Here is a 14,130-nt window from a genome sequence, read left to right on the forward strand (position 1 = left end):
CTAAACAGGTGCTTAGGATAATCATTTTCACATGTGGGCTGAAACAGTCCTTAACTAAAACTGAAACAGCTTGACAGGAGGCCTTAAACTCAGTCTAGAACAGCTAAACTCTGCTGCCAAGGTGAAGTTATGGAAGACAGTTTCATGTCACAGGCCAGACCTGAGCAAGATTGAGCACAACAAGATAAGGCACTTCTATTGTACACTAGGCAAAGATTTCAAAGCAAGTCTGGGTCTTAGGATGTGCTGTTTGTGTCATGTTGGGTGGAGAAGGAGGCGAACCCAGAGTGCAGACTCATCTTTCAAAAGAAACTAATGAAATATTGAAATAAAAGATAATCAAAAACAAAGGCTGACGTGGCAGCAAAATCAAACGTAACAAAATCCAAAACTGAGACACAAGCAAACCAGAGACATAAGACGAGAGAGACAACCAGACAGTGCATGAAGCGACAATGAACCAGCAGTGAGTGGAGGAAATGACCAAGTTTTAAAACAGAGGGTAATTAAGGGAAATAGGCACAGGTGAGTGATAACAACTAGGATCAGGTGAAGATGGGCGTGGCAGGAAAACAAGAGACTGACTGAGGAGAAGTGAATGATGACAGGAAACACAGACACGAGGAACAAGAACAGAACTAAGACAAGGCTAACAAAGATAACTTAATAAAATAAATTAAAACAGGAAGACAATAAAAGCAATAAACTGAATACAAAACCACAAAGAAAACCCAAATTCTGACAGTTTAGGCACTTAAAAAAATGGGCAATGTAGATGTTGTTGATCAAGAAAACTTAATGCAGCAAATGAAAGACACATAAGGATTACTTGTATTCTCTTTCGAAATTGGAAGAAGTTTTGCAGTGCCATCATCTCCGTTCACCCAATTACTGTCTGGAGAAATTCGGCCAGAAGTAGTCTTCATAAAAGAACTGCAGCCAAAGAGCCACATCTCTGACATAAAAATAAGACTATGTGACTCAACTACGTACAAAAAACCTAAAAGGACTGGGGTGCAGAAACATGGCCACAGGTGCTTTGGACTGATCAGTCAAAATCTGAAAAATTATCTGCAGCAGATTGGCAGTAGCTAGAGTTGGAAATTAGGTCAAGATTAAAGGTGTCCTCAGTCCTGAAAAATACAAGCAGATACTTAACTGTGATGCATCAGAGAGGCATCTAACTAGCCCTAAATTTATTCTGCAGGAGGACATGAACTCCAAAGATGCAGTCAACGTGATTAATAAATGTTTTCAGTTGTTAAACATCTCACAGACAGAAGGCTTTGGGCCAAGATCATCCAAAGAAAATTGGTAGTAAGTTCAATATCTTTTTGGAACATCTTTTCTGCAGAGTTCCTTCAAAAACCAAGCAAGTGCAGTCTGGAAGAATATATGCTATTTTAAAGGAAAAAATAATTTAATCACATCAATATCAGTTTGATTTAGATTTATTTTCTGTTCCTTCATTTTGCATTGTTAATTGAAAGTAAATAAAAGGTACATGTGGTGTAGTTTGTATTTGGATTGAATGCTCCCTGCTGATTGGCAGTAAGTCTTTGCCACAAGCAGAGGAGGTCAATTATCTGGGAGTTTTGTTCAGGACTGATGGCAGGATGGAGCGGAAGACTGATTGATTGATTGAGGCCTGGCTTGCAGTAATGCCGGTGTTGCTCTGGTCTGTCATGGTAAAGACTGAGCTAAACAAAGCTCTTGATTTACTGCTTACCAACCCTCACCTATATCAGGATCCATATCACCAGATTTGAATCCTGACAGAAACAAGATCCTGAAAACCACCAGGTGAAATGAGCTTCCTCTATGGAGTGGCCGGGCTTCTACATGGAGGATGGAGTTGAACCATCGCTCCTTTGCATCGAAAGGAGTCAACTGATGTGGTTCGGGCATCTGATTAGAATGCCTCCTCAATGCCTCTTGTCAAACTCCAGGCTTCAAGGGCCACTGTCCTGGAAGTTTTAGTTTTTTTCTGCTCCAACACACCTGATTCAAATGGTTTAATTACCTCCTCACCAAATTATAAAGTCCTCCAGAAGCCTGTCCAAAAGTCAAACTAGGTGTTTTAAAGCAAGAACACATCTAAACCATGCAGGAGATCGTCTTGAGGAACTGAGTTTGACACATGTGCGCTAGAGGTTTTCCAGGTAGGAGACCCCAGGGCAGACCCAGGACTGATTGGAGGGATTATATGCATCCTCTCTCACCTGGGAAAGCCTTGGAGTGCCCCAAGAGGAGCTGGAGAGCATCTGGGTTTATGTTCTGGACCTGTTGCCTCCACAAACCAACCATGAATAACCACACAAAAATGGATTGAATGATTAGAAGGATTTATTAAAACATCTTACTTTACAGCATTATCTATCTATCTATCTATCTATCTATCTATCTATCTATCTATCTATCTATCTATCTATCTATCTATCTATCTATCTATCTATCTATCTATCTATCTATCTATCTATCTATCTATCTATCTATCTATCTATCTATCTATCTATCTATCTGTCTGTCTGTCTGTTTTAGTATGTTCATTCATAAAAGTAATCATTCTCAGTGCTCTGGTTATTTATACCCACCTATGAATCATGTGTTGTCATGGATGCCGCGCCTGCGCAGTAGATAGCGTGAAAATGTGAATCATCGACGCAAAGTCATGGATGTAGAGAGAGAGAGCGAGAGAGAGACAGAGAGAGAAAGTACCGTAGAGTGATGGGACCCCGGCTGAGGAAACAACACCGAGCGATCACTCTCCGAGCTGGTAATGACAGGTAAATTAGACTTTTGTTTTGAAATCACCCGGGCATGCAGTGATAACGCTGTAGGAGCAGACCTAGAATATTGTTGTGGGAATATAAGCTTTTTTGTTTTCCTTGCACACCGTAGGAAATCATCCGGCACGTCGTCTGGAAGTAATTTATAATGTACAGCAAATGCTGCTTTAAGCTTTGTGTTAAAATTCAGATTTTTTTGTGCTTTCTTTTTTTATGCAAGCGTTTCGGGCGTTGGTATATAATCAAATTAAGTTCAACTCCGCCCGTATAGCCAAGGATACCCATGCACGCAGTTCGAGTCTAATTGCCCGTTTTGACGTCAACTTCGATGCAAAGTTCACCTTTGTGAGTTTGCTTGAAAAGCGAGCTGTTTACACGCCGAATGAGGGACGGGGTGGATGGGGTTTGTTGTCAGACTGGCGTCACACATTACGTCCGTGTGTTTTCCTGCTGGGCTGAAGAAGGCTGACGATTAGGATGGTGTTCAGCACCAGCAGAAACGCTCTCGGGCAGGGTCATCACACCGTGTTCCAATTCTATTTTAAGCGTCATATTTAGGCTTTCTTGTTCAGCTGCAGCTTGTACGTTTTGTTCCCAAGCTTGTCAGTGAGGAATCATGCCCGTGATAGGTTTTAAAATGAATAAAATAATGTCTCAAGGTCATCTTTTTACCCTGTTGATTGGAAATGCATTCAGCTTCACATTTCACAAAAATATGAACTTGAGTGACATCCCATTCTTAATCTATAAGGTTTTATATGGTGTTGACCCACCATTTGCAGCTACATTAACTTAAACTCTTCTGGGAAGGCTTTCCACAGGTTTAGGAGTGTTTATGAAAATTTTGGACCATTCTTCCAGAAGCACATCTGTGAGGTCAGATGATGTTGGACGAGAAGGCCTGCCTCACAGTCTCTGCTCCAATTCATCCTAAAGGTGTTCTATCAAGTTGAGGTCAGGACTCTGTGCAGGACAGTTAAGTTTTTCCACACCAAACTCACTCATCCATGTCTTTATGGACCTTGCTTTGTGCCCTGGTGCAGTCATGTTGAAACTTTTCCCACAAAGTTGGGAGCATTAAATTGTCAAAAATGTCTTGGTTTGCTGAAGCATTAAGAGTTCCTTGTTCAACAAACCTTACACTTGTTGAAGCCCATTCCATGAAGCTCTCACAATGTTCTTGAGCTAATCTGAAGACCACATGAAGTTTGGTGGTCTGTAGATATTGATTTTGCAGAACGTTGGTGACCTCTGTGCACTATGAGCCTCAGCATCCACTGAGACTGCTCTGATTTCACATGGCCTACCACTTTGTGACTGAGTTGCGGTCGTTCCCAATCACTTCCATTTTGTTATAATACCACTAACAGTTGACCGTGAAATATTTAGTAGTGAGGAAATTTCACAGATGGGCTTATTTCACAGGTGGTATTGTATAATGCTACCATACTGGAATTCACTGAGCTCCTGAGAGCGACTCATTCTTTCATAAATGTTTATAGAAGCAGTCTGCATGCCTTAGTGCTTTATTTTATACACCTGTGGCCATGGAAGTGATTGGAACACCTGAATTCACTGATTTGGATGAGCGAGTGAATACTTTTTCCAGCATAGTGTATTTTTAAGGGACAGTTCAGATCTTTTGAAGTGGTCTTTTGTGGAAAGGTTATGAACAGAAATATCTGGGTTGTGAGTGTTGTGAAGGAGTCTCCAGAATGTCCTGCAACATTCAAGATGATTTTCAGTTTCCTTGCAGAGGCTCACTGCTGTTGCTTGAATTTTAAAAAGCTTCGAAAAATTTGTATGACAAATTTTCACTCAAAATAGTTGCAAAGTTGTTGTAGGTGTCTGGCACCCTTCTCGGTTCAGTTTCTGTAAATCTAGACCACTAGAAATGAACGCTAGAGCTGTATTTTGACACCTATTCAAAAGCGCTCCTATGACAGAAACCATCCAAGGCTACAGACTTTGAATCTCCAGGTCCAACCATGGTCCAAATCTGCTCATCATCATTTCAAAAGTGCAATCCAGTAGATTAATTCGTAAACATAGGGTGGCTGCCAAGGTGGGTACAAAGCAAACCGAGGTTGGTCTCATGAAGGTGGGGATGGTCAACAAAATATTGTGGTCCGACCTAAAATACAGTTTGCAAAGCTGTGCACAGGGAATTAGGCTGTAATTCTAAAAAAAAAAAATGTTCTCACAGCTCTCAGCTGTAAGGCTCTCTAATTGAATGGTTGTATAAATTCAGAATTCTGTGAGACTGCAAGTAAAAAGTGGCCTATTTTCTGACAATTTTCTGGTCCTTTTGATTTTACAACTTGTCTAGACTATCCTTACAAGCAGAAACTAGAGACCTGTAGACTGCCAGTTAACTAACTTCAGCTGTAGTGTAACAGATAGCAAAAATGGGCAGCAGTGTAGTGGTTTTACATTGCCAACAAGTTCAATCTAAAAAATAATTATTGGTAGTTCATAGAAACACTGTTTTATAAAGCACGACATCAACTACAGTTGGATTATCATAAAATATCCACCCAAGTAAGTGTGCAATGCAAAACTGATGAGGGTGTAAAGATTGTCTTGTCAGATTAGCTGTTAGCTCATCAATCCAGTCAAAATTAAACTCTGTTTTACCAAACTGAAGCCTTCTAAAGAGCCATTTAAAATAGGCAAGAGAATCATTGTGCATAACTTTTTCACAAAATCTCACTTGCTAAGCTCGGAACTATCCCTTTTATCTGACCTGGAAACCAATTGTGACTGCAGAATTACACCTGTCCATTTTTTTAGTTTTATTTTGCTAATGTACATGTGCAGATTTTAGTGGAGACTGTGTAAAATCTATGCTGAGAAAGATGTTTGTGAGAGTCCACTGCAGATGCAAATTAACAGTAATACAATTAACTCTTCGTAGCAGGGAACATCGTGGCTCAACCTAATGTTGTGCCTAATTAAATACAGTCCTATCACAGTATATAGTTGTGGCTCTTACAGTCACAGTGTATTTTATGTATTTGTGCCCTTGATTTATAAAAGTGAGAGCATGCCCATCAACCAGTTTTTGAACATCCATCATCTTTAATATCCAATCATCTACAGCAATGTTCAGATAACAAGGACAGTAGTTAAGTAGAATGACTCCTTTCTCAGGCACTTTAACAGAGCTGATCTTGGAACTATTGTACACAATTGTACACCCTTCATGCATACATTTATTTTGCACAAGTTATTTACTACAATATTCTCACGTATTTAAAGTTATAAGTACATAGGTACACACCTCTTACAAAACATACTGAATAACCACTATAAGATCTAGATCTACTTAATCTATATGTCTTCTCACAAAGGACTAGAAGGAACCCAGTTTCAAAAGGGAACTCCTTCATTCATTTGAAATGTCATAATAACAAATCACTGTTTTAAAACTTCTCACCATGTACTGATGAAATGATCATGATCCGAATGTCTCACCTCATGAGATTTGCTTGATAGTAAATACATTAAAAAATATGCAAAAATATGCATTTCTCAGCCTTTTCATGTCTTACCACCCACTGAAATTTTTAGATTTTCAGAGTCAGCATGATTCAAGGTGCCTGCTATAGCTAAGTCTAAACCTAACCAACCTTAGCAAACACATAAACTGCTATAGCTTAGTCACTTTGATGCATAATGTGCTGGATATTGGTGTGGTAGTAACTGAGAGTCATCCATACTCCGTATTTTGATTGCTAACAGATCACGCAAGATTTTTGTTTAAAACTTTGGTATGCATGGCTGTGGGCAATATGCATTTCATCAAAGGATAGTAGTTTTATTGTTGAAGCAGTTTTTCAAAGTTAAATATTTTTCTTTTTCTGTTTGTTCTGGGTTTAGGATACACTTGCTACAATGAATACAGGTATTAAAGTGACAGTTTTATATTATTTTATCTTGTAAGGAAAGCAGTCGTTAAACAGCACTATTTTATTTTTCAAGCTAGCAAACAGCAACATACCAAATCTAAACCTTTTTGAAAGTAAACTGTTAATACACATGTATATGAGACTTCATAAGGTACATTACTTTGGATTGAGATGCTCTAGTTTTTTAAATGCAGTCTTTATTTTTACCTCAAGTACAAACCTATCAAGTTTTCAGACTTCTTCTTGCCCAGTTTTGATACTATTGCATCGGCACAATCTTCTCACAGACATATAGACATCTTCTAAAGTACTCAGTGGGGTTTGCAATAATTCCTGATACAGGTGGAGTTAGCAGAAGGACATTAGGGCATGATGGCAAACATGCAGTGAACCAATCAGCCATGCTGCTGTGACAAACAAGCTGAAACAATACTGAATGTCACAGCTTGGTTCATAGCACCAAACAACAAGAATGCATCATTATAATTTCAATGCACAAACGCATCCATCCCTTCAGTGCATGACAGTTACATAATTTGGCAGTGTGTGTATATGTCTGTGTGTATGAATGCAGGAAAGCGTCACAAATGTGTGTATGTTTATTCGTGGCTGAAAACTCTGTGTGGAATGTGTGCGTGGTGCATTCATGTGCTGTCTGTGTCTCCTCCTGCAGACAGGTGTGAAGGATGACTTCATGCTCAGAGATCTGTGGGTCAGACTATGGTGAGCAAGCTCACGCTGGTGGAAACTACCAGCAGTATGGAGTCCGCTCCTACTTACACAAGGTGACCGAGCAAACACACACTTTCGTACGCACAGAAATTCTCATTAGATCAGAATAATTTCTAAAACAACAGTTTCAGAGTTTCTATATTTAAATTTTGAAAAAAAGTAATAAAGTTTTTGATTTATTGCAGTTTTATGAGGAATGCACAGGTTCTATCTGGGAACGTGACGAAGATTTTCAGATTCAGAGATCGCCTAGCAGGTGGAGCTCTTTACTCTGGAAGGTGAGATTAACTTGAATTTTCTCAAAATTGACAGATTTTCTGAGCAACAAACGTTTTGTTTTTTGTTTGTTTAATTAGTGTGAAGCCCCCCTATTAGTGTTTGGATGATATTCCTTTGTTTCCATTATGATTTTTGATTCACAACTCCTCCGTCAGCTGTACATACAGTTCATTAAAATGCGTAGCTGGATTGGGAATTGTTTGTTAAGACGTTTGGTAGCAGTACATCAAATAGCGTGGACAAAATTAAAAGAACAAGACAGCAACAAATTTCCACATTTGCAATGAGATGTCTGTGAACTGAACTGACCTTAATAGTTCTGTAAAACATTATCCAAAGTTTAAACGGGTCACAAAAGTTGGACTTTTCTTCACTGAATTGGCATTTTGATATAGATTAGTTTTTTACGTAAATAAACTCTTCTCACTCCCACAAACGTTTACTTCTTATACAGCATATACACTAAAAGTTATGCTTTTTTATCTTCTTTCACCAAGTGTGTCTCTAATTGCTGTTGGACTTATAGTTTTCTGTCAAATGGCCGAGAGTGCACATATCCAAGCTTCCATAGATTCCCATTGTATCTGAGTTTTTTTTTTAACTTAAACCAAATCACCAAATGCTTACTTTTCTTACTGTTGAAGACATTTTTCAATACAACTTGGTTTTTGCCCACTGACTGTTTGTCTGAGGCTTACTTTCTACTCTTCCTTTTCGTCTACCTGTCACTGAAAGTGGTGTTTGGGCGTGACAGACACAGGTGTGCGGTTATCATGGTGACCCTAATGAGCCACTGGCAGCAGCTTTAACATTTATTTCAATCTTGGTTCTCTTTGCTCTTCTTATACAGTTTATATATCAAAATGTGGGCATTTTGTCAGTTTAGATTATCACATAACTAAATACCAAATTACTGTTTTATAGAAGAACATCTATGTTAAAATTTGCACCCTTCAAAGTATCTTTAGAATTTTTTTTAGTTATTCATGTTCTTAGATTTCACATATCACCTTTAGACATACACAATTCAGCGATTTTTCTCTATTTGTAGGTCTGTCTCGCGTTTGGAACCCTGATGTTATTTGCAGGCCTCATTGTTGTTTTGGTGGGTTATGCAACACCAGCCAGGATCGAAGCATTTGGCGAAGATGATCTCCTTTTTGTCGACAGGTATAAAAACAATGGAGCATATTAATGAGAATCAGCTCATGTAACCTTTATTATTGCCCCACTGCTTCACAAAACACTTGATATTAACAATTCTAATGTCACCTTTTTTGTTGCTTAAACTTGCTCCCAGAGAAAGGGAAATTTATTCAAGTTCTTATGAGAACTATATTAGAAGCATTGTATAGCGGGTGTCTACGAAACAGGAAAAAATGCTTTTCCATCTAAAGCGAAGCAAAATTTTTCAATTCTCGAACCCAAATTAGACTCAAATTTTTACCTTTGTGACACCAAACAGTTATAACTGAAAAGCTGTAACATGAGATGCTTTATTAATGCTGTAATCTAATTGTCCTGTTTTGGAAAACAGCCATGCTGTCAGTTTCAACCATGCACTGGATGTTTGTAAGCTGACTGGTGCCGTGCTGTTTTGTGTGGGTGGGACCTACATGGCCATTGGTCTCCTGCTTTCTGCTTTTGCCAAAAACTACTCCAAGAAGGAACAGTATCTCCAGCAGAGGTTTAAGGAGCGGCTGGCAGATCTACATGCAACAGTTGGTAAGGCGGCACATCACACCTGATAAAATTAGAGCTAAAATTAAGTTTGTGAGGCTGTTGATGTAATCCTGGACATAAATACCCTACTAGCAGTGATTGTTTTTGTCACAGGTACACCAATAATGAGAGCACCAACCCCCGGGGAGGGAAAGGTGCCTGTCACACTTTCCAAAGTGCAGAACATTCAGCCAGTGACCACAAAGTCAGGGACTTGATTGAGACACACATGAAAGCATAAAGTAATGCTCAGCTGAGGATCAACGGGTGTGCAGATTGTGTTGAAGTGAGTGGGTGTACATTGTTCCATGTGAAGAGTTTCTCTATTTGAAAGGTCATCTTACATGACTGCTAGTGTTGGTTATTCATATTAATTTGCCACATTTGAATTTAAGCTTAATTTCAGCAGAATAAAATCTGTCCTCATGACTTGAGGGAAACAACAATCTCACAAAGCAGATGTGCCCCTACTGACGAAATAAAGCACAGAAGAAAATAGCATTACATTACATTGTTTTGTAAGGAATGCTCAGATTTCAGGAGGAGCAAATGTGTTGCTGAGGAGGCAGTGTTGTTGCCATTTTTGATGATTTGCCCCTGATCTCACAGATGATCAAACATTGCACTGAGTACAGCGATTATTTTATTTGAAAGTAAAAATCAGGTGGTAAGATTATGTTTGAAGATACTGATCTGTGAACTGTGCTGGCGCTGTATTTTCAACTCAACTGTTCATCCAAAGAGTGATAAAGAAAGTTGCAACTTTACAGACTGGACATGAACTAGTACAGTAGCATTTTAGACAACAAAATCTTTTTTTTAGAGCAGTTTTCATTTGACAAGTGATAAAATGTGAAATGATACATTGTGATGTTATACAATACAGTACAATATAATATGGTACAATAAGAAAGGATACCATACAATATAGTACAATGTAGTATGGTATGATAAGGTACAATATGATATAATACAATACAGTACAATACAATATGTTATGATACATATGATACAATATGGTACAGTATAATACGTTATGGTACAATATGATACAATATAATATTTTACGGTACTATACGATGCAGTACATCGGTACATGTGGTTCTATACTATATGATAAAATACCATACCATATAGTACAATACAGTACAAAACAATATGGTAAAATACAATATAATATACTTTATTGTCTCCTTGGGTAAATTTGATTTGGGTCTAGGGATTTGAGCTTGTAACCCAGAGATCTGACATTTTGACCCTTGGGGAATATATAAATTGTCTTTCCAATTGAACACAAAGGCAGGTTAAAACACAATTAAAAGGCAAATTTGGCACTGACATTTTCTTCTGTCTCATTAGGCCTCTGGCCTTGTTTCGTTTCCTTCTGACAGGATCAATAGAAAAGATCAAACTCAGAAAAAGAAATACCGAATTCCAAAAATACCAACATCTTTCTCCATTCCATCTGCTGGAGTATTATCTTTTGCTACATCTAATTGCCCTCACTTAGCTTTCTTTTGGCTCTTTCTCTCTCCTTGTGTCAAACGCAAGCATCCAGACACACATATCCGTAAAAGCATGCATGCTTTTTGCACTGTTCTGAATCTAAATGTTGTTTGCCACTGGTCACAATTTCTTCTGGCTTGTGAAATCTTAGCTAGAACAGAGGTGAGAAACAATATGACAGACATGTTACATAACCAGCAGATGAGATGGGATGAGATGAGAACACACTGCTCTCTGATGAGCAGCAGCATCATATCTGACAGCACCAATGGCTGATCTGTCGTGGTTCAGAAGGTGATTAATGACTTCCTTCACGCTCCCACACACAAAACCCAACATTACATAGACACACTCAACAGAACATAATATGTAACACAACTGAACAACTAAATGATTTTAAAGCCTTAATGGCAGTGAGTTTTATGTTTAGGGGATTCTTATTTTAGCTGCTTTTTTAAAATGTTGTGTCTGTATATTATAAAAAAATGTTTGCCTAGTGCCAGATTGTTTGCATATTTTGCATGCTGTCACTCTTTTTTGTTAAACTATTGGATTAATTCTGCACTCATGAAACAAGATGATACTTTTTTTTGCATTAGAACAATGTTATAATAGAAGTTCCAGTCAGGCTTCTTACTGTGGCTCATCATCAGATCACTGCAACAACACTGCAGGATACATAAAATGGCTGCTAACATGTTCATGTAAGTTGATCTTTGAATATTATTTTTACAACCTCCTGTCATTCTTATTAAAATTTTAAATATTTTTTGATTTAAAAGAAAAATTGAGTAAAGATATATATATATATATATATATATATATATATAACACGTACTATTTTAAAGAGGTTTGTTCAACCACTGAGTTGCAAAAAGAAACCAAGCTGTAATGGTCAAATCTTCCACTTCAACACTAAGTGATGAGTGAACATGTCGATTTGTAATTTCATGCTGTTCCACGCTGCATTACAAATTCATAACTGCAACAGCTTTTTTTTCTGCTCTTTTCTTGATTTCTTTTGATTCTAACTTTATACCCCGATGTAACAGTGGATTCTCCCACTCAGTGATAAATGTATTTTACCAACTTGGGATTGAAATTACACAAACTATTACAGTGGTGTCTACACTCTCTCTATTTTTCAAAGAACACAATAAAAACAACATATCCACTGCTAGGAAATGTGTGATTTTTCCTTTGGTTTTTATTTTAATACATATATTTCAAACTTAGAAAATGAAAATATAAACATCAAACAGATCCAGACAGAATATTTCTGAGATATGTATTGGTTTTATGTTTTGTATGTATCATCGTTTGACCAGAAACATAATTTCAGGGCCCATTTCAGACAAAAAAAAATTCAGGTTAAATATAATTTGGGTTATTTAGGTGCAATAAAATCCAATAAATTGTAGCCTCATTCAGTTAATTTATAGGCAGGTAGCAGTGGAAAGAGGAAACAAAATGACTGAACAACATACTGAAGTTTTTATAGCCATTGCAATATCAATGTGCACAATATGAATATTGTAATAAACTGCTGTCTAAATCATAAACTAATATGTTCCATGTATTCAGGTTCTGTGTGACCATCATCATAATGGCCACTTTAATGCACCCTTGCCTTCCTTGATGCCCACATTTTCTCATGGCCTTGGACGGTCTGTGTTTGGTTTGCAGTGTTGAGTTCATTTTCATTTGCACTTGTGTTATTTAAAAGTTCTCCAGTTCGGTTGTTTCAGTTTGTTCACCTGTGCCATGGTACTGCACTCTTGGGTCCACTAGAAACCCAACATCACAACACATTCGGTTTAAGATTATAGTGGTTAAAAGCTAAAACACACAGAAAGTGTTGATGACAGAACAGAAAGAGGTTTTTTGACGTTGCCTGCAAAAATGATATTAAGGATGGTTCAAGGCTCTTAATCTATCTTTAACTGAAAGTTCTACTGAAAGAAACCTTCCTAAGCCTAATGTGAGAAGCTGAGAGTGTATTTTATGAAATGGTGAATAGTGCTGAAAAGGACAATCTAAAACCTAGATAAAGGAGGCAGGAGACTGAAGGAACAATGCACTTTAATAAGCTTACAGAACTGAAGAACCTAGGCAGACAAAACAAGACGTTCAGAGAACAAAACAATCCTTCATAAATCTAAACACATCACTTAAGCCAGGTCAGACAGAACAAATGGGGTAAGTGAAAAATGGCCTGATAAATGGAGAGGGATAAACAAAAATGTGTATAGAAAAACTAGACTGACAAAGCACAGGTGGAATCAATGAAGGAAATGACAAAGACTTTCAGAAGAAACCAGGAACCAATTAACACTAAACAGAATCTTAAATTACATTTCATTACGCGTGTGTGTGTATATATATATATATACACAAACATTCAGTAAATATAGACATTAAGTAAAGAGACCAGAGGAAACAGTGTTCAACTCCTGAACCCCAAAATAGGAACTGGTTTCACAAAAAAGGAGCCTGACTGTTAAAAGCTCGGCCTTCCGTTCTTCTTTTATAAACTCTATGAATCATGAATCAACTCTATGAACCAGCGGTAAACTGAGAGCAAAAGCCTTTGTCAAAAATCTGTGAGCTAATAAGCTGTTTGTAAGCTGTTGTATTTTTTTTTTTTTTTTTTACAAAATGATTTTAGTTCTACTAGTTTGTTATTTTTTTATATATAATTTTTACACGGGACAACATGAAGGGTATAGCCTAAATTGGACATGTATATTTTTCTTTATTCACTAATGATTAATAATAATTAATGAATAAGCAGAAACAAATGGAGAGAAAATCCTTCAGTTGCTTTGGTTGTATACACGCCACAAAATGTAACTGTGTATTGACCTAATTATTGATAATATCAGACAATTCTGACAACTCACATATTTCATTTCACATAAAATTTTCTATTTGTTTTTGGATGTTCCTCTTTTTCCTTGTCACATGACTGCCATTTTGTTTTGAACTTTGGCAATTGACACAAATGGAAAGTTTGTTATTCGCAAGGTATTTTTCTATATTCATAGCTTCTTTAGATTTTTGTTATTATTAAACTGAGCAGATAAACTATTCCTATTTAAGTAGTAACATTTGTGCAAAGACTGACCTCCATCATTCAGGGGTGTTACTTTAGTTTTATTACATTTTGCAGAATTATAATCAATCAAGCA

At 37.3% G+C, this 14,130-nt stretch overlaps 1 protein-coding gene across 2 annotated transcripts; it reads left to right on the forward strand.

Moving 5' to 3' along the window:
- The first annotated feature begins 2,666 nt into the window (after positions 1-2,666).
- Positions 2,667-12,115, forward strand: nrsn1 (neurensin 1). Of its 2 annotated transcripts, none has more exons than XM_017409814.3 (6): positions 2,667-2,786; positions 7,374-7,485; positions 7,618-7,710; positions 8,763-8,881; positions 9,249-9,436; positions 9,548-12,115. In XM_017409814.3, exons 2-6 carry the CDS (start codon positions 7,387-7,389, stop codon positions 9,649-9,651), a joined length of 603 nt encoding a protein of 200 aa, XP_017265303.1. In that variant the 5' UTR covers positions 2,667-2,786; positions 7,374-7,386; the 3' UTR covers positions 9,652-12,115. The 2 variants fall into 2 exon arrangements, with proteins under 2 accessions (XP_017265303.1, XP_024860360.1); XM_025004592.2 differs by lacking the exon at positions 2,667-2,786 and adding an exon at positions 3,660-3,743.
- Positions 12,116-14,130: the final 2,015 nt, after the last annotated feature.

This window comes from Kryptolebias marmoratus, linkage group LG16 (assembly GCF_001649575.2).
Source record: "Kryptolebias marmoratus isolate JLee-2015 linkage group LG16, ASM164957v2, whole genome shotgun sequence".
In the NCBI taxonomy this organism is placed as follows: domain Eukaryota; kingdom Metazoa; phylum Chordata; class Actinopteri; order Cyprinodontiformes; family Rivulidae; genus Kryptolebias; species Kryptolebias marmoratus.